At 33.3% G+C, this 27,399-nt stretch overlaps 2 protein-coding genes across 4 annotated transcripts; both read left to right on the top strand.

Moving 5' to 3' along the window:
* Positions 1–1,629: 1,629 nt before the first annotated feature.
* On the top strand, positions 1,630–8,034 carry LOC106767172 (protein MRG1). 3 transcript variants are annotated; one of them, XR_002668556.1, is made up of 12 exons: positions 1,630–1,873; positions 2,578–2,631; positions 2,869–2,882; positions 3,264–3,409; positions 4,172–4,207; positions 4,555–4,595; positions 4,958–5,056; positions 6,019–6,098; positions 6,267–6,436; positions 7,090–7,174; positions 7,650–7,841; positions 7,944–8,034. XR_002668556.1 is itself a non-coding variant. In XM_014652012.2 (11 exons), the coding sequence occupies exons 1-11, from the start codon at positions 1,736–1,738 to the stop codon at positions 7,738–7,740; spliced, it is 957 nt and encodes a 318-aa protein (XP_014507498.1). In that variant the 5' UTR covers positions 1,630–1,735; the 3' UTR covers positions 7,741–7,914. The 3 variants fall into 3 exon arrangements, 1 of the variants encoding a protein (XP_014507498.1); XR_001376132.2 differs by having other exon boundaries at positions 4,955–5,056; positions 7,944–8,030; XM_014652012.2 differs by lacking the exon at positions 7,944–8,034 and having other exon boundaries at positions 4,955–5,056; positions 7,650–7,914.
* LOC106768435 (probable cadmium/zinc-transporting ATPase HMA1, chloroplastic) lies at positions 7,951–23,071 on the top strand. Its single transcript, XM_014653601.2, has 14 exons — positions 7,951–8,056; positions 8,794–9,455; positions 9,547–9,697; positions 9,783–9,967; positions 10,778–10,924; positions 11,390–11,585; positions 12,408–12,520; positions 14,159–14,400; positions 16,748–16,853; positions 20,856–21,020; positions 21,227–21,443; positions 21,802–21,989; positions 22,071–22,157; positions 22,707–23,071. Exons 2-14 carry the CDS (start codon positions 8,928–8,930, stop codon positions 22,884–22,886), a joined length of 2,505 nt encoding a protein of 834 aa, XP_014509087.1. The 5' UTR covers positions 7,951–8,056; positions 8,794–8,927; the 3' UTR covers positions 22,887–23,071.
* Positions 23,072–27,399: the final 4,328 nt, after the last annotated feature.

Below are 27,399 nucleotides of genomic sequence, written 5' to 3'. Positions count from 1 at the left end.
CAGGTTGATGAGTTAAACGGGTTGACTCACTGGCTCAATAACAATTTTTTTAAAATAAAAAAATTACAACCTTTTTGTAATTCAAATATAAATAAATTTCACTCCCAAAATGATGTTAAACTCAAGACAATTAAAAATAATAAAAAGAAAGAACAATACAATCCATGTATAATGAGTCAAATTGTATTTTTTAGTATTTTTTAAGATAATAAAATTAATAAAAATAAAATTAAGTGGGTTGATGGGCCAATTCGGCTCATCACGGATTCAACTCGGCTCATCATGAGTTCAACTCGGCTCATCATGAGTTCAACCCGGATTAGCCAGATTTAAATGATCCGAGTTGAAAATTGACTTGCATAAAAAAAACGCATATTTTTTCAATTGAATCCGCGAATTGCAAGTCATTTTGAGAGCTCTAAAAACTGACTTGAAACTTTTCTCAAATGGAATAAGTGAAGTAATTGAGTTTTACATTAAATAATAAACATAATATACTCAGATAAATCTAATTTTGCTCTCAATTTCAAATACTATTCCTTAAATTTATTATGTTAATTTTTTATTTTTAACATGAAATTAACTATAATTAACAATAAAAAAAGATGATTAAAAAATGACAAAAAATTTAAACTAACAATAACATTTTACAATGATTAAAAACTAACCGTCTTTTTACAAGAAATAAATCTATCTTGTTTAACACTCAAAAAATTATTATGCACCTTAATTTTAATTAGATACATGAATTGGAATCCAACCCACTAAGATAATTGAGTTGAACTTATTTGGATAGTTCTGAAAATTAACTCCATTTTATTTACATCACCCATTAAAACTTTACACTGTCACTTATATGGAAACTTTACCACATCACTATTACCAAACCATAATGGAAGATCTACAAATGATGAACTAAAGTTAGCAAAAAGATTAAGTTAGATTCTGTTAAAAAGCTTTAGGAATAAAAGGTCAAAAAGAATAAATAACGAGAGAAAACCAAAACCGTCTAAAAAAATCTAATGAATCCAATCAGGGCTTTTACTTCTTGCAACCTATAATTTCTTCCTGCACCCCAACATTTTCTAAAATGATATTTTAGTCTCGATAAAAGTGTTTCAGATTACAAGTCTTGGAAACTTTCTAGAATTTCGGAATACAATTTTGAGTACAAAATGCTATGGAATATGATTTTTAGAACATATATTTTCTGTAATGATTTTTCCAAAATACTTCTACATGAAATATATTTTGGATTTTTTTTTCACATTTTTTCTCTTATTCTTTTTCTGCAATGACAGTGATGATAGAAGTTAATGACAACAATGGTATGGTGAAATGATAAAAAGTGTTTGAATCTTTTCCTGTTATTATGGTGGTGCACTTAATAAATGTGGGGTGGAGGAAACAATAGCCTCCAATTAGTTATTGCGAAAGGATTTTTAAGACTTTGCATACTGCTAAGGGAGTGCAGTTAGTAACTATGGAATTAGAGGAAGCGATGGCCAACTGTGTATCTTAGAGCCTTATTATATTATATATATATATATATATATATATATATATATATATATATATATATATTATATATATATATATAATATTCTATATATAAAACAAAGGGAGAAATTGAAAAATCCAAAAATTGGTCCCAACTGGGTAGGCACTTTATTTTGTTCACTCAGAGCGTGTCCTTTCCCGTTCCCGCCCAGTTCCATTTCGCTCTAACTCCACCATGGGAAATTCGTCCAAGGACGATTCCGCCACCTCTGCCGACGCTTCCGCTGGCGACGTTCAGCCGTCCAATTCTGGCGTCTACTCAGAGGGCGAGAAAGTGCTCGCCTATCATGGTCCTCGCATCTACGAAGCCAAGGCACCGTTCACCTCTCCCCTTACCTTCTCCTTCAGTTTTATTTTTCAACAGTTCTCTTTTATTGATTTTTCCAGTTCTCCTTGTTCTTTCCTTTTGAAATTCTATATTTACGGTTTCCGAAACAAAGGCAAACTTCGTCGCGGCTAAATGCTCAGTAACCGCTCCGCACTGGGTTTTCTGTGCTAGGGATTTGGGTAGTGTTTTTTCGTGTCATCTTTTTGTTTTTGTCTGATAAGTTAGCCAATTCTCCTTTCTTTGACCGAATTGTGACTTAACAGTGTTTCTTGTTATGTTAAAGATAAACTTTAAAAAGGTCTTTTTACAGTTTCTCGCCATTTACCCTATTTTCTTTTGTTCGTTTTAATTAATCTATAAAACTTGAATGGTTGATTATATCGCATAGCTTGTAATTTTCTGAGGTGTGATTGATTTCATGTTGTGATATCCACTTTTTCCTAGCATTATTAAATTAAGAGTATTGTTAGGGTTATTCCATTCGGTCTTTTTTCTGCTACGTTTGCCTAGTGTAAGGCTTCGCAGTAAAAGCAATTAATCACTCTTCAGGCCGAGTGCGTTTTACTGTTCTTTTCCCTTTTTTTTATTGTAGTTGTGTATAATTTACTGCAGACAGAGTGTTTTTTATAGTGTTCTTTCCCCTCGTCTTTTTGTAATTGTGACCTAATCTACTGTCTGATTTATGTCAGGTGCAAAAAACTGAGATCAGAAAGAGTGAATGGAAATACTTTGTTCACTATCTTGTAAGTTAAACCATAATATTTCTTCCCCTGCAGCCTAATTTACTGCATTCTGTAACGACTTTAGTAATTTCTAGTGATTACCTAATCTACTGTCATGATTTAACTTTTCAAATTGATTAAAGTTTTAGCCTGAAAGATTAGAAGCCCTGAATCTCACTTAATGTTAAACATTTGAAAATTTCAAGTGATTATGGGATATGCTACTGATTTTGGTTTTTTCATTTACTGTTTTTGCAGGGCTGGAGTAAAAAGTGAGTTTCTTATCTTTTACTTGTTTCATTTAATGTAACAGAGGTACAAATGGTAACCTTTCCATGAGAAGTCAACCTTTCAGTTTACAATTTGTTATGAAATATTGTTATTTTTATTTTGTACATGGTGTGACTCAAAATTGCTTAAGAAAAGAAGCATCTAGTGAGAATCAGAGTTAGTACTTGCAAAATTTTCGAGTGAGGCTCTCATTTTAAATGGCTATGGAAGTAGATTACGAGGTACTTGTTGGAAGGATTTTGTAATAGTTAATATTTTGGAGAGAATCATCTTCATATTTTTTACCATAAGTATTTGCTATAAGTTATTATTATTACATGCAAAAGGTTACAAAGAATCATTATCACGGTTATTTCCAACAGTTGGGACGAATGGGTAGGTGAGGACCGATTAATGAAATTTACAGAAGAGAATGTAGCGAAACAGATGGCCCTTGACAAAAAGCAAAATGTAGACAAGAATGTTAAGTCTGGGCGTTCAACACAAGCAAAGGGCAAAACGTCTACAGGTAATCAATGCTCTTTCAGATGGTGATAATTTACCATGCTGATTTCTTGAAGCTTTTTGCTTATCTAGTTTGTTTATAATGAATCTATTCTGGCAAGGGAATCTGAAGTCCACTAGTTCATTATTGAAAATATTAAAGATTTTCCGTTCATAGCTCACTTCAACATTTGGATTGTGTATTTATTGTATTTGTATTCTATGGTTTCAGTTGTTGTGTTTCCCTCCCCCCTTTTTTTTTACGCTCTGAATGAGTGATCAATAATGACTGATGAGGTCTGCAAAGGAACCTATGAAAGTTTTGGTCAATATTTTATTTTGAACATAGTTGATTTTTATTGGTAAACGTATATTTAGACTGTTCAAAGGAAAAAGAGTCAAGATAAAATATCTAGACTTATCAGATGCTTTGGATGCAAATTTCTACTATATAAGCAATTCATTAGGTTTTTATAAATGGTAATATTAAAAAGTACGTGTGATTTCCTTTAACATAGCACTTTTGGGAAAAAAAAAGTGAGTATTACCTCTGACCAAAGTTAACTCTGGACCTTCCATATAAGCACACGCATTTTTATGATGTCATTTCAACGTTACAGGATATTCAACCATCTGCTATTGAAATCCAATTTCACCTGTTTTAAATACCTGATAATACGTGTTCATAACATGCACCAAATCCTTTTTTCTATAACGTGTTGGGAAGAGTATACTTTGATTAATTTTTGTTTGCCTGATGTTTTTACGTTTGCTTTGTATTCTGCAGATGTCAAAGTGGATAAAGAGGATGTCAAGAACAATGGTATTTATTAAATTTTATCTTTCACTTTCCTTTTTTTGTGTGTACGCTTGCTTCACACACATGAATATTTTCATTTTTATGTAGCAAATCATCATCTATTTTTGTTTTTGAAATTTCTTATTTTGCCTACAGCCATCCCATTTTTATTTAGGCTTGGCCGGGCCCACAATAACCCAATATATTTAATTTTACAATGAAGCCCAACATATTGCAGTAATTAAAAGTTGGACCCATTCTCAGTTCAATGCAATGGGATTGTGGATTTATTGAGTTTAAAAATTGTTATATTTTCTTGCACATTAGAATTTGTGTGTACTGATAAGTTTAGTACATCAAACTGTTTGCAGTGTCTAAAGGGAAGAAACGAAAGCAAGATGCTGGAGTTGAGGTTTGGTTTGTTTTGTTGTTTAAGTTCATTCCTGACATGTTTTTTATTCTTTAACCTTGCAAGATTTTTCATTTGCTTTCAATTTCTATTCATATATAGTGAATTAACTGGTTTGCTTGCTCTTTGTTTCATATGATAAAATCAAAATGCCATAATAAATATCTGGTGTTTTAAAGGAGTAAGGCTGAAACTAAAACTAATAATAAGATGAAGAGATTAAGATTTAAATCTTTGTTTTCTTAAAAATGAAAATACCTGAGTTTGTTTGACATTTGATTTAATGTTTATGAAATTTCTAATTTTTTTTCTGCTATTCCTAATTTAAAATATTCTGCTAATTATTGTTTTCTAATTTTTAGAAGGGCAGCGGGTCTGTTGAAAAGCTTGTCAAGATTCAAATTCCTGCAACATTGAAGAAACAACTTGTTGATGATTGGGACTCTGTGACTCAGCAGGATAAGGTACAAGGAAAACTATTAAATTCACTCTTTGTAGTTGTCCACTCATATTTGCTAAGAATATGCACATTTGTAGAGTTAGAATTTATGCATTTTTATGGTTAAGGTGACCATAGCCCCCTGAATCCTCGATCCGTGTTTTAATGTCACACAGCAATTTGAAGCCATCTGACTGTTTTAGGGGGGCAGTTAGTGTTAGTTGGTTAGTTAGGGCAGAGTCATTCTTTTGACTTTTATAATTTAAGAGAAAGCAATTTCTTGGTCCTTTCACTAGGATAAGCCCTTGGAAGAGAAATAGAGAATTCTTTCTCCCATTTTCTGTAATCTGTTCCATTTCATTCAGCAATAATCAGTTTTTTGGTTCCTAAACAGGACAGACTGTAGTATACACGAATTCAATGAAACTTGTCTTACTTAGTAATAGTAACTTATTGACAATATCGTTATATCTTGAGGTGTTGTTGGCTCTTCTTAAGTGCCAAGTGTACTGTAGATGAGGATTAAGTGTATAGAAACGAGAGTTGATTTGGAAGTTAACATTGAGATTTAACTGAACTGCATGACAATGACGTTATAGACACCAGTACTGGTCTCTTCTCAACTCGTGGATAACATGTGTGTCTTCTCAAATTTTCTCGTATTTGTTTGGCCATACTTTCTGATATTACGCCTTATTAATTTTCTGAGGAAATTAAAGATAATTGTGGCACTCAGATTCCATGGTTGAATTAATATGATTGCATGCTTTTCTGAGTGCTATAAGTATCATATAATTATCATATGAACAATATAATTTGTGTTTTTCTTTTTTGGCTTGCAAAGTTTGTTGAATGTGTTGTTTTGGTATTGATGCTAATATGCTAGATGGACTGTCACCTTGTATTATTTAATCGTCACTTAACAAATCATAGTCCATTTTAATGCGCGAATCATTCCATAATGTTTTCTTTTGTTGGTCCCTGTAGCTTGTAAAACTTCCTCGTTCACCAACTGTTGATGAAATTCTGACAAAGTACCTTGAATACAAATCAAAGAAGGATGGCATGTAAGAATTGGTTGATAGTTAAAAACTCCTATCCTTCCTCCCTTTCTATTCTGGCTTGGCAGTTTTTTTTATTTATTCATCTCGTTCATTTAGTTTTTTCTATTAGATGCAAGCTTGGGAAACCTTATACTAACGAGGAAACCATGTACTCTTTCTGTGTGCTAACAGGGCTCCTGATTCAATAGGAGAAATTTTGAAAGGAATAAGGTGTTATTTTGATAAAGCATTGCCTATGATGCTCTTGTACAAAAAAGAACGCAAGCAATATAATGATGCTATTGTGGATAATGTATCTCCCTCAACCATTTATGGAGCTGAGCATTTATTGCGCCTGTTTGGTATGATTATTACTTTTTGCTGATTCTAACTATATCTGAAAAAAAAAAGGATATATTGTTGTGTTCTTGGATTCCCTGTGTTTGCATTGTCTTGGGACACGCTACTCTTATCCTCAATTATATTTTCCTCTTAATTTTAGTGTCTCTAATAGGTTATTCTTTGTCTGCTAAATTAAAAGACAACTACTATTCGTTCTCCCTCTCGCTCCCAAATCCTCTCTTTATACATATATGCCCTCTCCCTCATGTTTTTTTTTTCTTTTGAGGGTGATTTTGACTTAGTATTAAAACAAGGTTGTCAGTTTTGCTTGATGAAAGTTGAAATTGTCATTTTTTGCTACTTAATGTTTCATTTCTAGTTGCTAGAATATGATTTTAAGTTTCGATTCCATTAATGTTTTAAGTTACTTAACTTTTTATTTGCCTTTAAAAATGTGGACTTCTCTGGTCATTTAATGTTTCCTGCCTAGTTGCAAGGGTTTAGTTGAGTTTCAATTTCATTAGTGTATATTTGTATTTCTAGTCATTACGATGGTGAGATATAGGTACTATTAGGAGCATAGTATTTGAATGTTAACCTTGATCAGCATATCTTATCGATTTTTATAATAAGTTTGGAAAAACGATATGTATTGTTTCTCTTGTGTTTGCAGTTAAGTTACCTGAGCTTTTGACTTATGTGACTATTGAGGAGGAAACATTGAATCGCTTGCAGCAGAAATTACTCGACTTTCTCAAGTAAAAACCGAAACCCAGCTTATTCATTATATTTAGGAAATTATAAACTATTACAATGGAATCTCATTACTTTTCAAAGTGTTCCACTACATACTGCATTATATCATCTGAAATAATAATACACAATTTTTACACTCAAACATTTTTTAATGTATTTAACGGTTAATATATCTCCTCTTCATAACCTTGATTACATTCTCATGTTGTAATAACACATTGAAATTTAATTTCCATCCAGAGATCAAAAGAAATTCATTTTTTAGTTACAATTGGCTTACTGATATATGTTTTTGGTGATTAAGTTAATAAATTAAAATAAGTACGTCTACTTTCGCGGCATGGTTCACTTCGCATATCTTTTCCGTTGGGGAAAGTATTTCTTTTGCTGTCAGTCGAAACAGGGTAATGTTTATTGTAAATTGTTATGTTTGAAGGTTTTTCTGCTGATGGTTTTTGTTAAATAAACTTTTTGCAGGTTTTTGCAGAAAAATCAAAGTACTTTCTTTCTCTCAGCGTACGAGGGCACCAAAGTCTCTGAAGGAAAAGGAAAGGTGAATGATGAATGAGAAGAAACGTTGAGTCCGTGGTCATCCAATTGTATTCTTAATTGTTATAAAGAATATCATATTTCCCTTGAAAAATTTAGGGAAGAAACTCAATTGTTGTTGTAAGAATATTGACTAATTCATTCTTTAATTTTTAAAGTTTATACAAATACAATGAAAACGCTTGGTGGCTGAGATATATATTATTATTGTTACTTCTTAAGGTCTGGGAGGAGGGATGAGCCGAGAAGGATCTCATGCATGCATGTATCTAGCCTGGAAGTTGGTTGGGCTATCCCCCAGTTTCTTTAATCACGTTAAACGAAAGACAAGAAAGGTTATACTCTGACATCAATCCTGAATTATCATGATTATTAAACTAAAAGACCTAGTTTGTTTCTTGTTTTTATAATTATAAACCGTCATATTGATTTTATAATTTTTTATTAGAAATATAGAAACACGGGTTTTGATATATATACCAGGAACTATGAAAAAAAAGTTTCTTTTTATCCATGAATAAGTATTATTTGAATTTCACTTGATTAACTCACTCTCAAATTTATCAATGAATGGAAATTTATTTTAAGGATAAAATAGCTTTTCATGATTTCTATTTGATTAGAATTTGTTTTAGTCATCATTAATTTTTTTTAACACGACAATATTTCTGTCATAAAAATAAAACATAAACTTATAATTGAACTAAATCTAAAGGATAGATAAAGTATATTGTCTTTTTCTTTTCTATAACATGGAAGAGAGTATGGGATCGATTAACTAAGAAAAATATAGTTCAAACACATAATTGTTTTTACATTTATTTAATATTATCTTTTTTATTTTTATTTTCCTTTTTTTTAATTTATTTTTTAAAATTATTATTTTTATTATTAAGTGTGTTAAATGGATGTAAATTTACAGTGTTCTCTGTACTTTTTAACTAGTAAAAACAAGTGAATCTAATTACCAATCAAGACGACCCTACTAGCAGTGTAACCAAAGTCTGGGAATGAGCACATTATGTGGTGGGAATGGCATAACGACGAACTGAATGGTTCATTTCAATTTCAGTGTATAGTGACCCAGAGTGAAGAAGGACCAGACCAGAACTAGAATCATTAGCCTCTACGACAAAGCCACCCCTCCTAGCGCTGCACACTCTCTGATGATGGTCGGAAGCTCCTCTTAGAATTTCCTATCGCAAGATGGAAACGCTTCCTTACTCGATCCCCTCCACCAAATTGCACTCCCTTCATATTTACACCGGTGCTTCACGAATTCGATCCTCCAGGCTCCCTTTTCGACCTACCCGATTTTCAACCAAACCTTTATATTCCCCCAAATTTTTCATTCTCCCTCGTCACAGGCTTCGATGCGTCGCTGAATCCTCCGACAATCACCACCACAGCCACCACCACGACCATCATGACCATCACGGTCATCACCACCATCACGACCATCATGGTCACCATCACCACCACCACCACCACCATCATCACCACTCGCACGGCATCGATGGTGCTAATCTCACCGGGCCCCAAAAGGCGGTTATCGCGTTCGCCAAAGCCACCAGATGGATGGACCTGGCAGATATCCTGAGAGAGCACTTGCATCTGTGCTGTTTCTCCACCGCTTTATTTGTGGCTGCTGCCATTTGCCCTCATACCTTGCCCAAGCCACTCGTCAGGCCTTTTCAAAACTCTCTCATTTTCATCGCATTCCCTTTGGTTGGGGTACGAATCAATCTCTCCCCTCCCCCCCTTCCTTCTCATTTTCCCTCTATTCCTAGACTATTTTTACTCTCTGCATGTGTGTTCCTATCAGGTTTCTGCATCACTTGATGCTCTTATTGAGATCAGTAGTGGAAAAGTGAACATCCATGTGTTAATGGCAATGGCGGCCTTTGCGTCAATATTTATGGGAAACTCTTTGGAAGGAGGCTTGCTACTTGCCATGTTTAATCTGGCGCATATAGGTGAGCTAAATTTTGTTTCAGTAACCGAGGTTCAAGTTTCATGTTCTGCAAGAAGTTTGAATAGCCTGTGTGATGGATCCTGCAGCCGAAGAGTATTTCACCAGCCGATCGATGGTTGATGTCAGAGAGTTGAAAGAAAATAATCCAGATTTTGCCCTTGTTCTGGATACCAAGGATGATAAACTCCCCAATACATTTGACTTGGCATACAAGAGGATTCCCGTGCATGATGTAACTGTAGGATCATATATTCTGGTTGGAGCTGGCGAGGTATTTTTTTTTTTTAAAAAAAATTGTTGCCTCGTCATAATTTTGAAGTTTGAATGCGTACAGTGGAACTTTGGTCTTCTTCAGAGTTTAGAAGGAGGTTAAATAGTGACTGATGTCTTGTGATTGTTTTTGATGTTTTTAACTGGATAACCATTTTTTACTGTAATCATTTTACTGATGTTCACAGTAATTCTTGGTGATTTGGATATAGTTAACCTTTGCATATATGGTTTGTTACCTTGCTGCATAATGAATTAATATTTATAATAAATAAATCGTGATTTCAATTCTTTTTATAATGTCCTTAGAATAATTCCTAATAGTGTGAAAAATATTCATACTACCAAACTTATTTTGCAGCTTAATTTGATCCAGAGTACACCCGACTCTTCTGTAACAAAGTATGTCACCGGGTGCTGAAAATGTTACGGATCAAATGTTTGAAAACTTGTTTGGAACGATTGGCTTATAATCTTCTCACTTTCTTCAGTTGTTGTTTTCAGTCAATTCCCTTGCAATATTATTTTGTATTAAAAAATTCAAAACGCCTCTTTATCTTTCATTGATTAAAGAGCATTCCTGGTCTCATTTTCTCTGTCTCCTTTCAATGATGATTTTTCACGTTTCCCCTTCCCTCCCCCTGAAAGAGCATAAGGAAAAATAATTAGTTTCAGTCAAACCTTAAGTATCTTCTAATAAACAGCACAGACTCACACAGACTCATACAAACTCATACATGCACGATTTGGAATTTCAAATTTTAGACAGCAGATTATTGTTGAAGTATAATGGGGATGGTGTTGTGATTAGTCTGTACCAGTAGATTGTGAAGTATTCCAAGGCAGTGCCACAATTACCATCGAGCACTTGACAGGGGAAGTGAAACCTTTGGAAGCAAAAGTTGGAGACAGAATTCCTGGTGGTGCAAGGAACTTGGATGGGAGGATAATTGTGAAGGTATGTTGAACTGTACATCAATCTCTAGGGATTTCGGCAAATTTTGTATATTCTACTAAATTTCAAAGTGTTGTGTTTATATTTTACATTGGGAAAAGTGGTAATAATATTGGTAGTATTGGAAATATAATCCAAGTCTCTTACTGACTATAGATAAAACAAAAAAAGCATGTAAGTTGGGGATAACCATCATATTTGTTGGTTTTGTGGGGATGATTTTCGGCAAAATCCACATTCTGAAAGTAATTAATTACAAGTATCACATGTCATTACCTAGTTTTTCCATTGATGGTGATTGAAAATTAGGGCAATGAGACATTCTACATTCTCACAGATATATATGGACAAGTTACTAGAGATTGTGGTACTAGTGTTTCTGTAATAGTTTGCATTTGTTCAACACTTAAACTTCTAACCGAGTTTTTGTTGGAAACTAACCTTATAAAACAAAATAATTGATTGCAGGTAACAAAAACTTGGAAGGAATCGACTCTCAGCAAAATTGTTCAGTTGACTGAAGAAGCACAGTCAAATAAACCTAAACTTCAAAGGTGGCTGGATGAATTTGGTGAACGATATAGCCAAGTTGTTGTGGTGCTATCCATTGCAATTGCTGTTATTGGACCACTTCTATTTAAGTGGCCGTTCATTAGTACATCTGGTAATTTTTGAATTTTTTTACTATAGTAGCACTGTTTGATATAGTTAATAAATTTAAAAATTTGATTACTGATTATTTTTTTTCCTGTTGTCACTTTTGTTTTTGTGTGTGGGTTAGTATGCAATTCACTCCTTTCCTTCAATAATCATTTCATGGAAACTTGGAATTAAAGTAGCAATGATCAAGCTGCCTACAAATTACATTACAGGCAAATGTAGCCTTTGCTTACTAAAATCACAAAGGAAGAGCAGGAAAAGAAATACAAAAATTACTAGAGAGATTCTGGAAATGCACAAAATCTCTCACTGCTTCCCAAAACCTCACCATTTTTCAATTCATTTCTACAACTTCTCACTCTTCTCCCTCAGATTTATCCTACCTTAGTAACCGACTTATTTACTCCCCTTTTTCCTTCTAATTGATATTGTGCTAGCTACTCAGGTTGTTAGCAACTTCTTTTGTATCTTTCTCTGTTGTGAGGATAGGCACTCCAATTACCTTTCCCACTTTGTTCCTCATTTCATACACATGCAATCCTCCCTTCAACTTCAGAACCATCTTAATTATGGGTGTAGCCCTTGCTTATTTGTCTTCGATGGACTTGGGCAAGGCATGTGACATGGTTTAACAGTGGTACTAAAGTGTCTCCTATTTATTGATGTTATGCTACAGTAATTATCTCGAATGTATAAAGTTCTCGATTCCCATGTTTTCTGCAATCCTTTTTGTTAAAAGGATTTAGTGTCCAAAAAATATGTTGATGCATATCTATATATGATGTAACTTCCGTATTTCATCTTATTTAGTGTCTGGTTGATGTAGCTTGCAGAGGTTCAATTTACAGAGCGTTAGGGCTTATGGTGGCAGCATCACCTTGTGCCTTGGCTGTGGCCCCATTGGCATATGCTATAGCAATCAGTTCCTGTGCCAAAAAGGTACCAATTATCTACTCAATTATATAAATTCATGTCAAAATATATTTAAAAGTTTAACATCATGTAATAAATTAGAGGTGTCAACCTGTGATTCCAATCAACTCATTAACATAATATGGGTTGGGTTGTGTCATTGGTTGATCTAGGTTTATTTTGGATGATCCAATAAAATTATAATTGGGATGTGTTGGGTTAATGATTTTGAAACCCAATTAATTCAACCTAACTCAATATACATATAAGAAGAGTGCTAGGAATTCAATTCTTCTCGCACTGTCTTAATGATTAAAATTTATTCAAAACTATTCAAATGAGAAAATCATTGAATTAGATGTGAGTCACTTTTTTTGTAATTTCTAATAAATTTTAATCAATGAAAGAGGGTGAGTCCAAAAGAAGAGTGTTTCTAGTATGTCTATACTTACAACATAACCCTAATCTACACAACTATTGATCATTTTTGTCAAATTGTCCGAGATTTGAAGTGTCAAACTCTCCATATTCATCTTTATTAGGTAAATAAAGTAATTGTTAAGGTTATTTGGGACATGTATTGTGCCATTTGTTACATCATTTTGAATGTTCTGACTTTGAATATATTTTGCTTGTGATTGTATTGGATTTGCAGAGGTAGACTTGTATTTTAATTTAGATTGTGCAATATTTTTATTTAGAATAAGTTTAACTAATTAGACATTTTCTGTATTTTTTATTTATTTTTGAATATATTATTATTATTTTAAACACTCCATCTAATTGCCCAACTTAAACCAACTTGACAAAGTTCAAGTTGCTTTAGTTTGGGTTGCTTAACAGAAAACAGAAAACAAAAGACCCAACCCAACCCAACTATGTTTCATTGGATTGAGTCTTGCATTAGACCAAACTCAACCCATCCAAGCCACTTACACCCCTTTATGAAATTGCTCCTCAATTTTGAAGTATTTCTACTGTCAGTATGATTTCATGTTTTTCATATTTGTATTCACCAATACATGTTGAAGATTTGTAATCCTGCATTTGTTTGAAAATCCAATGCTCAATATTTGTAATTTCCTGAATTGGTGGGATCCTTTTGTTTGAGCCTTAGGCCAAAAATCAAATATGTTAAGAGTTAGTCCATTGTTGGTGTTAAGAAGTGGACCTGGCTCTGATACCATGTTAAGAAGTGGACTTTAAGCTTAATTCAACCCTACAATGGTTACGCAAATAACTAGCTTCTAAAGCTTTGTATGTCAATTATTGTACATGGAGTAGTTGTTTTTTTAGTGCCAATTTACACAGCCACATTATTCTAAGTAATCATGTAAGCCCTAAATATGAGCATAAAATTTGATCCGACCTGTGAATTGTGATTTAAGAAAAACTAAGTCATGTACAAGTTTGCTTTGTTCTATAATAAGGAAAACATATTGTCTTTAAGATCATGAAACTTATTTTTACTGCTTGACTAAAGACGCTTTATGGGTTCTGTCAATAATAAGGTGAATGATTGGAAGCATTTCATTACACAAATTAAGTCCTTTAGAGGGTTCATATGTTGGTTTGAGTAAAGTAGAAAGTTGATCCAATTATTCCAAAATTTTAAGTATGGAATGCTTTTTTTATGCTGGGTATGACATTTACCTCAACTTGCAGGGAATACTTCTCAAAGGTGGGCATGTTCTAGATGCTCTAGCTTCTTGTCGTACAATTGCATTTGACAAAACAGGGACATTGACAACTGGTGGACTTGTATTCAAGGCAATTGAACCAATTTATGGTCATCATTTTAGAAACAATGAATCAAAATTTTCTTCCTGTTGCATTCCCACCTGTGAAAAAGAAGCTCTTGCGGTTGCTGCAGCTATGGAAAAGGGTACTACACACCCTATTGGAAGGTAACATTTTGAATAGACTTTGTTTTTTTAAGTTATAAGCTGTCCTTTTACTAGCTACAATTGTGGTTCTTGTGAGTTCTCTAGGAATTGAATTTTTTTCGGCTAATGACAATAGGAGAATTGAAATATATTATATGAAACATAAACAAATAGGTTTATGGCCCAAATACCACTATAGTACACTAACACTACCTCTCAAGCTAGAGCATATAGATTATATGCCATAAGCTTGTTACACAAACATAATTTAGGAGCCCCTAATAGACCTAGTGAAAATATTAGCTAGTTGTTCAATAGAACTAGTGTAATACAAGCAAAAAGAACTTTTTCTCTAATAAATGACAATCCACTTCAATATGTTTGCTCCTCATGAAATATTGGATTATGATAGGAAATTTCTATCAAATTCAGTATATCATGCAGTAAGAGGCAATGCAAAAAGAAAAGGACTAAGCTTCCAATCAAAGAATCCCTTTGAGCTCCAATTACAATTCAAATAAAACCCTGTCTCCAATATTCGTTTATTTTCTTATATAATAGATTCCACTATTCTTTCTCTCCTGTAGCTAACTCCTTCCCATTCCGCTTCTTATCTAAGGTGAGAATTAAGATCCTCAATATTTAGGCCGTTGGATATACACCTTAATAGGCTTTTCCATATTACTGCTTGAGATCCGTAGTACTTGGATCACAATCAGATTGGAAGTAATACGATAAGCAATCTGATTATGACAAAACTTCATTTGAGAGACCTCTACAAATTTTAATTCATAAATAAATTGCTTTATCCAAAAGTTCATAGGTGATCAAGGCCATTGCCCGATACTTAACTTTAACACTAGATCTAGTCCAATACTTAACTTTAACAATAGATCTAGATACAATCTCTTGCTCCTTACTTTCCTATATACAATATTACCTCCTCCATAAATACATTATATTGGGGTGGAATGACGAACATCTATTCTGATCAGAATCTGAGTAGTTCACCCAACGTTTATTTTCATAAAATGAACCTTGACCAAGAGATCATTTGATTAGTTAAATGAGTAGTTGCATCCTAATGACTATCTTAAAGAGATTGAAGAAATTCCACTGAAGCAACACAAGAATATCTGGACTTCTTGTAGTAGTATAACTTAGCCTATCAACTAGCCTGTGATATCTTCCCAAATTAGTCAACGACTTACCCTAAGGGAAATGAAGCTTAAATATTGGTTATTGTGGTGCAACAGCTTGGTGGGTTTTCGTTTTAGCCAACTATAATAGCATCACGTTGTGGAGCCACAAGAAATCCATTATGTCCACCTTGCACATCACAGGCCTTGTGCCGTAGATTGGGCATAAAAGAGGTGGCAAGGTTTCAACTGTTTGCAAAGGCAGAGTACACCAGATCAGGTGGGCATCAATGGTTTGCTCTTTTGATGAATCAAAATCGCAAAAAGGGTCTAATTCGGTTTGTAGGTCTCCAGTCTAAAAAGACAAAATTAGATAGATGGAACTGGGCCTTGTGGGTCTCCAGTCGGTTATGTTTGAATTAGTAAACACTTAAAATCTCACATGACCTTTTAAAAATAAGTCAGCAGTAAGTGTTTTGCAAGTGTTTATTTTCTCCTGTTTATTTATTATACTCTATTGTTTTTTACTTGGGTTTCCTTAGTTTAATTGGCCCAACACTAGGGAAAATTAAGTGGTTTTGGATTATCACCTGTCTATGGTTCCAATCAATGTTTATATAGAACATTCAAAATTTTCAATGAGAAATTATTAATAACACTTGATTATGTACTAAACAAAGAATTGTAGGACAAGGGTGATCCAGGGCCACTTAAGTAAATTTTCAACGCTAACCTTTTGTTCCATGTCCCCCCAACCTTTTAGCAATCCGCTTAAATTTCTTTCCTCCGTGGTGTTGAGTGATATGAAAAGAAAGTGTTTTCAAGGGTATGGTATAATTAAAGGGTTGGCTGTGGCTTGTTTGTACCTTGTAGATTGACATGTGAGGTTTCTTGATTGGAATCCTTAGCTCTGACTTTTGTTGAATCTGGTCCTCTTCGCTACTTTTTAAGAATACGTAATCTATGTAATGTAGGCTGAAGTTACCTTAACTATAGGAAGTAGAAAAAGGAAAATGAGTAAATTACTTCTAACCTAGAATAGCTAGGTATTGGTATATCTATAACTAACTCAGTAAGTGCTGATCCCTTTCAATGAGATTCTCCTCAAAACAATTCAATTCTTTGAATGTTCAGTTATGCTGTCTTAAATGTAACAATAAAGTGTGATATTAAACTGATAATCTCTTTTCAGTCCTTATGCGTTTCTTTTTCTGTAAAATAAATTGCAGGGCTGTGGTTGACCATAGTGAAGGCAAAGACCTCCCATCTATTTCCGTTGAGAGTTTTGAATACTTTCCTGGTAGAGGCGTTACTGCTACTGTCAACAACATTGAGGTATGTTATTATTTGCTTAACCGGATACTTAAATATTCATTTTGCATGACAAAGTGAGATTTTGAAGCAGACATGACCATGTATTGTTAGTATCTCAAGCTCATATTGCATACATTTGTCAGAGACCTCCTTTTGGGTTTCATTATTTTGCATTGATGTTCCTTATATATATATTAGCGGAAACACAGGTGTTGCATGCCTGTGTGTCTGGATTTTGTTCATGCTATCTTATTTTATTTTATTGAGTTAAAAATTTAATGTTTATATCAATGTTAGTTTTATGTGTAACAGACAAAAAAAAAATTAGAAAGGGTTTGGATTGAGAGGAAGAGAAACATACTGGTGTCTTTACATGAATGAAAAATGTGAGAAGTTAAAATAGTAAGAGAGAGATGAAAGGTTGAATACATGGAGAGAAGTGAAGTCTTATAGTGTGAGGTTACGTTTAAGAAGGTTACTAGTTAAGATTAGTTAAAAATGTGGACAACAATACTGAAATATTTATGGATGAGAGGATGTTACTTTTAAGGCAGTTATAATTAGTTAGAACAATTAGTGAGTAGGGATGGGAAAAATAGCCATATATGAGAATAAACCTGTCATGGGTATATAGCAGAACCTGTAATGGGTATTTAATGGGTTTTCTAGATAAGTACCTTTATCGGCGAACACGTGTTTTCTTAAATTACCTGTATACTGAACAGGTGGGGATGGATATAATGGAACCCGCAGTATTGGGTACCCACTGCCCATAAAGTAATATAAATACTCTTATATTGAGGTAATTAAATTAATCTTTTCAATTAGAAACTTTTCAATAAGATAGTTTTAACTTATTTTCTCTTTTAGGCTCTTTCAAAATTAAAGGTGGTCAATTTGAAGTTATTGATGAGGAAAATATCAATTGAAATTTTTCTAATTTTTATTTATTTAATGTAGCTTGTTAGTTTATTTTACTCATTTTAATGAGATTTTTTTTTACCTAAATTTATTTTTTTGGAATTTAATAGACTAATTTGCATTTAAAATTATATTTTTGAACGAATGTTTTATTTGTATGATCGAAAAAGAAAAAAAGTATCGATTTTTAATTTCTTTGAATGCCCATAAATTTCTGCAAGTGTTTTTTAAACTCATTGATAGTTGTCAAAGAGGATTCTCTACATGTGGACCTGGTAGTGAGTAGCTACTACCCATACCTGTTGCCATTCTAATTGGTGTGGTAGTTAGCTAGTTAGAGAGGATAGGGTATAGGTTTTAGCCTCGGAGGAGGTGCGGAAATAGGGATCACAATGGGATTCAAACTTTGATTAGCACCTACAAATTGTGCACAATAAAGAGATGAATTAGTTGCTAAAACTAGTGCGGGTTTGGGTACTTTAGTGCACAGCTCACTACAAGCCAACATATTTAATTATTTGATATATAATAAGCTTAAGTTAAAAATTAGTGCTTATAAATTAAGACTGCTGGAAATTACACACATAGAGTAAAGTAAATAGGCTAATAATGGTTTTCTAAACTTTTTTGCAGTCTCTGCAAGTTCTTATATGTTCTTTAAAAATCTAAGGGTATGGAGATTTATAGAGTTAGCACTGTTTAATAATTTGATATGACTCAATGTGAAGTAAACTATCATATTTGGAATTGCCAAATTTCTATAAACTGCTTTTACTTCATTATGTTTGTTGACAACATTGTTATTATGGGATATTGACTACCATGGCTTTACTCCAATCAAGCATGATTTTGTCACCCCTTATAGATAAAAGATCTTGGTGGTTGACTCTGATTCTTCTCGAAGTAGTATAATCCAAGAATGCTAATGTGATTTCTTGAAGTATGCAATGGGTATTTTAGATAAAACAAACTTAATGAGCACTCAACAAGTTGGAACTCGTACGGATCACATGCTGAAGTTTTGCTTAGTTAGACAGAGCTGATCTATAAATATAGGAAAGATTGATTTAAAAACTAAATTATCTCACAAATCTTCCTTTAGGATAGTGGGATGCAATAATCCACATTCTGAAATATATTAAGGGGGCTCCAAGGAAGGTCTCTTATATGACGGCAAAGTTTGTACTTATTACTCATCAGGGATATTGCATGAAGTTTGTTCTCTATTATTGCATTTTTATTGGTGATAACATGGATGCAAACAATTGGTTTAGATACGAGCATATGATTTATCTAATAAGCACCCAATAACTCATGGAATTCATTTTTAAAAGCTATGGAGGGAGAATGAAACACTCAGATAATCCACCAAACATCCCACACCAGTCGATCTTAATATTGAAGTCCCAATGTGGGATGTAGACACCTCATAATACTGAAGTCCCTATCATAGCATCATTCCTAACAGTTGAGTATATCACCGACTCACTCTACGGTGCTGCATTCAATGATATTTCACTAAACTTTCTGGTTTGCTTGGAATCCTTTTCCATTTAGAACTATCTGCAAGTAACATTTTTCAAAATATTGACTACTAGCTCTGATACCTAATTAGCACTTAAGCACTTGAAAACTGTCTTCGTGGACCCTAAAGTTGCTATCCACTTAAGTTTGGGTTTGAAATCAATACATTTTCTTTTATACGTATGTATGGGACAATTAGTAGTATCCTATCTAAAATCTTTTCATTGTAATCCCTGGGTAGAAAGGAGCATCGTTCTGCTTTGTATAAACTGAAAACTATTAATCCGCTCTTGTAAAAAGTGGGCAGTTCCTTTTGTTTATTTTCAATCAAGAAATAAAATTATTTCTTTTGAGTTCCTTGAATGAGGTAAGTAACTCACAATCAAGGATTACAGCCTCATTATTGGGGGGGAGTCCATCATTTCTAAAGCTTAGGCACATGCTGCATCCATTTATGCAAAATACAGTATATTCTTCTTGAGGATGGAGGGCAAATGGGAAAGTCCTTTGAGAAAATATTTAATGCAGCATGGGGCTAAGTGGGTGAAAATTGCAATCTGTGGAACCAGAGAATCTGTAAAGAGTTTTCGAAAATAAAGAGCCAGACCCATTAAGTTGTGTATCCTACGTAGAAAAATTTAAGAAACTCATGATATACCAAGGAGAATAAACATTTTTTTTTTTATAATTATGTTGACCAATGAATATTGAAGTTGCATAAATTATTTGAACTGAACCAGAAAGCATTAATTAGGGGCAAAAAATATAAAATGGGCGGGAGACAATAATTCCATATTAATTTGACCCAACCAGTATGCTCCAAATTTTGTAAGATTTCGGCTAAAACCATACATGTGTTGTAATATGCCTCATTACTAGTGTCTAGTAACCATGTAAAGGGTATAATTGGTGATTTGACAACAAAAACAATAAGAAATCCCATATGGAATATTATTTCCAATGCCACAGGATCCAGTAGATGGTAATGATTAAATTTTCAGTCTAATTTAGATAAGCTTTTTCATAAACAATTATAGGAGAAGAAAATAACGAAAAATGAAATGAATTTTCCCATATGCTAAAATTAGCATGTATATCAAACTAATTTGCAGAATTTTTTCATTTTAATTTATCAAAAAGTTGATTTTAAATGTGTGGAAGCTATAATTTTAGCTTATGAGAGAAACTTATTTCACTCTGTTATTTATTTGAATTTTACGGAGAAGCTTATTGAAACGAAATCGTAATGTTGGTTAATTAGAAGTATATTAATTCATACTCAATTCCCATTCATGTAGATAAAAACACAGAACCTCCTGTATCTTGCATGATAAACTTCATAGCTGAATGCAAGCATTTCTTTACACCCAACATGGATGTGGAAAACGAGGAAATGATTCTGATTCCCGTTTTATAAAAAATGTTAAGGTCTTAGAAAAAATTGGTCTCTTGGAAGACTATTCATTGAATAATTGAAATGCTTGAGCAACTGGCGGAGCCATATCTTTTTTTCCCATATGGTTTATTTGTGAAACAACAAGTAAAATGACTCAATTTTTTGTTTTCGTTTTATTATAGTCAGGAAGTGGAGGTGCCAAACTATTAAAAGCATCACTTGGGTCTATAGATTTCATCACTTCTTTTTGTCAATCTGAAGATGAGTCAGAAAAGATCAAGGAAGCGGTTAATACATCTTCTTATGGAAGTGAATATGTTCATGCTGCCCTTTCAGTTAATCAGAAGGTGCTATACTGTAATCTACTAATCATTTTTTCTGGGAAAGAAGGGATGATGCTTTAAGCTTTTTCATAGATCTGTCCAGCTGGAGAAGCGGACAGCTTACCCACCCTCCATTAAGTCAAACACATTGAGCCTTCCACATTTGACATGCTACTGTCTCACTCTCAACAGTATCCACCGGAACCTAACTTACTGGTCACTTGATGCAGGTAACATTGATTCATCTAGAGGATAGACCTCGTCCTGGGGTTTTTAATGTTATTCAAGAATTGCAAGATGAAGCAAAGTTTCGTGTGATGATGTTAACCGGAGATCACGAGTCTAGTGCGAGGAGAGTTGCAAGTGCTGTGGGCATCAATGAGTTTCATTGCAACCTGAAGCCAGAGGATAAGTTGAGTCATGTGAAGGATACCTCAAGGGATATGGGTTAGTTCCTCACTATTTCTTTTGTGGATTGTCTTCTGTAATGCTTACTTATGTTTATTATTTTATTTTTTTGGTACTTGCACACTAATGGTTCCTTTCCAATATAAGTTTTTTTTTTTTTTGCTTCAACTATACAAGTAAATTGTGCAGAGCTCAAGCTTAAAATATTACTTTTACACGCTTCACTTTCAAGTCTTGTTTTGTTGTACCTTTGTTGATCAGTTATGAGACTTATCATTTTGTTTACGATAAGAGTATTTTCTTAAATAGGTTCCTACATAATATTTTAACTGCATTGCTTGGATCTCTTTTACACATGTTTTGCTCTCTTAAGCCATTTTGTTTATACCTCTGACAGGGGGAGGCCTAATTATGGTGGGTGAAGGCATCAATGATGCCCCAGCACTAGCGGCAGCAACTGTTGGGATAGTTCTTGCTCACCGTGCTAGTGCAACAGCCATAGCTGTTGCAGACGTATTGTTGCTTAGAGAAAACATTTCTGCAGTGCCATTTTGTATTGCCAAGTCTCGCCAGACAACTTCACTGGTAGTTTTATATCAGTAGTCACAATAACATTATTTCATCAGCTCTTGGATGCTGTTGACTTATATCTGAATGTACATGCAGATTAAACAAAATGTGGCTTTGGCATTGACGTCCATAGTTATAGCTTCCCTTCCATCAGTTTTGGGATTTCTGCCATTGTGGTTAACGGTATGAAAATTCAATTTAAATTATCTTTTTGCTATTCTGCTGTAGAACGTTTGTATGCCTTTGGTGGCACCATGTGCTAATATTTCGAATGACTTGAACAAGCATTTTTTTTATCTGGTTGCGGTAACAAGTCTCTGAAATTACGATTATTTTAGTAAAGATTGTCACTGGCTGTGGCCATACCAATATCACTTCGTTGAGGCAAATCTCCACCCTTGGCGTTAAAAATGAATAAATCAAATTTTGTACCTCTATAATTAAAGTACACTCGGCTTAACTTATTGTAGTGATTGTTTATATTGTCGTTCCCTGCCAGTGAATATGTGTTGGTTTTCCATTGAGAGAAGCATCTCAATTGTATCTTTTGATTTAAAAATAGTTTTGGAGTTTTCAAACGGAAAGACAACCATAGGCTTAATTACTTTGTATTATAGCATCTCTCAGAATATTGTTTTTATCGTTTGAATGGTCCCTTTCACTACCTTAATTGCGTAATTTTCTTCTTTGGTTGCTCTATTATAATCATGTCTCTTGTTTACGCATATGCAGGTTCTTTTACATGAAGGTGGAACCTTGCTTGTTTGTCTCAATTCCGTACGTGCTCTAAATGAGCCATCTTGGTCATGGAAGCATGATATCTTACATTTGATTAGCCAGATTAAATCTAGTCTTCTGTCTCTCAAGACAAATATCACGGGCTCAAACAGTATCATAACGGCGAATTTGTAACGTAGCAGCGTTGTAGCTTATTGCATATTTTTAGTGTATTAAAAAAAGTGTCGATATCCCTTTTCTTGTATATCTTTTTCATCTCAGAAAATTGAACAATGCCTTCTGTTTGAGGTTAGTTTCTCTTTATTTAATCTTTGTTTTTCCATTTAAATGGAATAAGAAAATGGAATTTAAGGGTGAAACGAGCATATACATTTCGCAGTCAAAAAATAAATATTGACATGAAAAATACCGACGCAAAGAACATTTTACTACTACTCATTTCCATAGAAATTACATATTAAGCATCTATCTTGCGATGAAAGGCTTTTCTTTCGTGGCCTGAATAATATCCTTTTCAGAAAAAACCCTGTTAGAAATTACAATATTACTTTTTCTTTCATTGCCCAAACAGTAAATTCAACTGTTTTTCTGATGTGTGTGCAACTAATGTTTTTAGAATTGTATTGATTTTAAATCGGCAAGTCATTTAATTAAGAGACATATTTAAGTTTTTTATTTATTTATTTTTTAGTTTTTATTTTTTTTATTATTGAAGTTGTTGATCGGTTTCGTTGATTCATTTTATTTACATTTATTCTTTTTATGTTTTTAATTTGATGGTAAATGTATGAAATAATTAAAGGCTGATCTAAGTAAATGGCAAGTTGGTTTATTCTAGGTGTGAATATATTCTTTGTCCCATAATAAGTAAATGTCTTATTTTGGACAAACCGAAAATAACATTGAATCTATGGTCTGACGTGTAAACGACATTTTGCTATTTGATATCGTCATGAAATGATAGTTCATTGGAAGTATATATTTAGTCTAATTAGTAATCGAATGAGCTAATGATAATGGGATTTTGCAACGTTGCAACGATTTCGTTTGTCCATTTTATGGCATATTATGTTACAAAATGCAATATGTCAATTTAAAAGTTAAAAATTAACAAAGAATTAGTTGCTGAATTAGATTTCGTTGATATGAAAAAGAACTTAATCATTAAAGTTACAAGATTAAAATCACCCTTGTGTACGATGACTATACGGATTAAAAAAGCAATCTGGCCATTATATCAAGATAACTTTTTTATACACATGATGTGTTTTATATTATTTACCCTATCTAAAAATGTGCTTCTTTATCATTTTCTTTTTATAATATGATATTTTCACAATGATAAAATTGTTATCTAGAATAAGATTATATGCATGTGTGATACGTTTTAAGTAAGAATGTTTTATAATATTCAATTTTTGAAAATATAAAAAAAATGTATTATTTTAAATGGTCTGAATAGTAATTTACACAGATCATGCAGGTATACCAATCTCTTTAGTGGTGAAGTTTCTTGCACAGTCCCTTTCCAAATTTCCATAATTTGTTATCGTGGCCCGAGAATTTAAGAAAAAACGACAACGAAAACATAAAACGTGAAAAGAAAGGGGTTATTGCTAAAACTCTAATTTGTGCTTCGTATAAAACCGAAAAATTTATATTTCTGTGGAAGTACCTTCAGTTTAAGTAAGGGTGCCAGATGACAAACACAAAAAGCCTATTTTGAATGATTCAGACAATTTGTTATAAGATAAGAAAATAAGATATTAAATTTTTTTTAAATCTATTTTTTGTTGACAAGTGTCTTGAAAATTAGTTTTTTTATTTTTAAAATTTGTAATTTTTTTTATTTTTTTTTTATTTTGTTGTTATATATGCATAAAAGCTATTTTACCTTTTTTATCTATTTATTTTATTTTTTAATTTCTTTTTCTATATTTATTTTGTTCATGTGTATGAAAGTTATTTTACTTTTTTTATTCATTTATTTTATTTTTTAATATTTTTATTTATATTTATTTTTCTTTTACATGTGCATATTATTTATTTTACCTTTTTATTTATTTTATTTTTATTTTAAAATTAATTTTTTATTCATATTTATTTTACTGTCACATGTGTATGTGTAAAACTTTAGAAAATGATATTTTAGAAATGGTGGTAGTTTAAAAATAATAAGACTCGATTATTTTACTATGGTCTATTTTTTTAAGTGTTTTTGAATTCTTTCACTTATGTATATGATTTCAAAAAATATACTAGTTTGTTGTATGATTTAGGTTTAAACCTCTTTTTGGTCCCTAAGTTATGAGCGAATGTTCAGTTTTAGTTCCCGCTTTTAAAAATGTAAACCTTTGGTTCCTAAGTTATAAAAAATGTATCAAATGAGTCCTTTTTTTATGTTCATGGTCAAAGTACAAAGAGCAATCTAAAGTGGTGTTATTATTAAGAAACAAATCAGAGCAATCTAAAGATGTAGCAGTTGTTAAGAAACAACCAAAAACAGTATTTCAAGTCAAAAAAGGANTCATTTGATACATTTTTTATAACTTAGGGACCAAAGATTTACATTTTTAGAAACGGGGACTAAACTGAACATCCGCTTATAACTTAGGGACCAAAAAGATGTTTAAACCTATGATTTATGAAAATGTTTAGAACTTATGTTTGAATGGAATGAGGTGGTAAGAGTTCTGAGAGTTCTTTGTATCAAAGTGTTGTATCCGTAATGTTATAAATGATTTTGTTTGAAGTAGACGATTATATGTTTATACATGTATTATACGAGTTTATTAATACATATTAGACAATTATATTCATTCTCTAATTAGATATGTCTTGTAATATACATTAGACGAGTGTAGCAATACACATTAAATGAGTGTGTCCGTATACTAATTAAACATGTATAACATTTGATATTAGACGAATATACACATTAGACCAATATGTCCATACACTTATTTATATTTATAACGAATATACTCAAAATATTTTTGCATTATCTATTATGTATCTTTAAAGTGTTTACTCTATATATTTTCACATGTTATATTTTTTAGGGTTAAATATGTTTTTGGTCCCTAAAGTATTACTGAATTTTGGTTTTAATCCCTACTCAAAACATTGATGGCATTTAGTCCTCGTATTATTAAAACTCGTAAAATTAGTTCTTAAAAATGGACGGCGTCAACTTTTGGTTGATCTGGCTAACGACAATGTCACACATCTTCTGCGAGCTTCTGCCACGTCAACTTTTGGTGGACCGCCCACTTCCCACGTCCCAACCAACAACCACAGTGAATCGCCTCACCTCACACACCACTGTCAGCAACAACAGAGAGAACCCAAGAAAGTTCATCTTCTCCTCCATTCTCCAAAACCCCAATCGAAAAAAATCCCCAAATTGCAGAACCCTAATCACGTAGAAAGCCCTAAATTGCAGAACCTTAATCACCGAAACCCCCATCACTGTCACCATGGAACACAAAATGCTGGAACTCAACCTCGGATCGGCCAAGGATCTGAAAAAAGTGAATTTCATTTCTCCAACATTACCAGAAGTTAGCTTTTTCCCTCTAAGTCGTGGTCCATACCTCACGTTGTCAGCAGTTGTGCCTGTAGAATAGATACCCTCCAACATTACCAGAAGGTTCAACTTAAATCAACCACGAAAAGCTAATCTTTCTTTCAACACAAAAAGAATCAGTAAACTAGCAAATGAATTTAGTGATTAATTTGGGAAGTTGAAAGGAAGAGAGGTTGTGACCTTGAAAGAGGGCGGGGAGTTGAAAGAGCATGCCAACTTTCCCATAGAGGGAGAGAACATTGAGATGGGAGATGTCTTGGCCGTCGAGGAAGACGGAGGCGAAGGGTGGTTCCTAGAGGCGGTTCAAGGCTCTTAACAACGTTTACTTGCTGCTGTCGTTGGGGCCTATGACCCTAACGATGACACCCTTTGGGATGTCAAGGTCGATGCCTTTGAGGATTGAAACCTCATTGTGGGAAACTCTGGTGAGATTTTTTATCTGGAATTTGGGTTTGGCATTTGCATCCACTTCCAATAAGTGTTCCCTGCAATCATTTGTCAAGGTCGATGCCTTTGAGGATTGAAACCCCATCGTGGAAAACTCTGGTGAGATTTTTTATCTGAATTTGGGTTTGGCATTTGCATCCACTTCACATTGTCCCCTGCATCGTAGTACCCTCCAACTAGATCCACCTGCAATTTCACCACAACAGTTGCAAAAACAATAAAAACCAGAACTTTCTAAAGAAAAACTGAAAACCAAGATAAAAAGGATTAAGTTTTTAATGCTTTGAAGAAGGGGCCGACAGAGGTAAAAGGAGGGGCCAGAAGAAGAAGGAAAAGGAACGTGCAGATAAGCTTCTCCATGTGAGAGTGAAAAGAAATGGCAATTTGAACGCCTCGTTGGTGGAGGAGTCGCAACCGGAGAAATCGCCAAAGTTGTTGATGTTAAAAATGTTACGTGGCAGATAGTGCATAGTAAAGCTGGAAGAAGACCTGGAAGTGTCGTTAGCCATATCAGCAAAAACTTAACGCCGTCCATTTTTAAAGACTAAAGTTACATGTTTCAATATTAAGAGGATGAAATGTCATCAATGTTCTGAGCAGGGACTAAAACCAAAAATCACTGATACTTTAGGGACTAAAAAGTATATTTAA

Source organism: Vigna radiata, chromosome 7 (genome assembly GCF_000741045.1).
Source record: "Vigna radiata var. radiata cultivar VC1973A chromosome 7, Vradiata_ver6, whole genome shotgun sequence".
NCBI lineage: Eukaryota > Viridiplantae > Streptophyta > Magnoliopsida > Fabales > Fabaceae > Vigna > Vigna radiata.
This window is presented reverse-complemented; position numbering and strand designations above follow the sequence as displayed.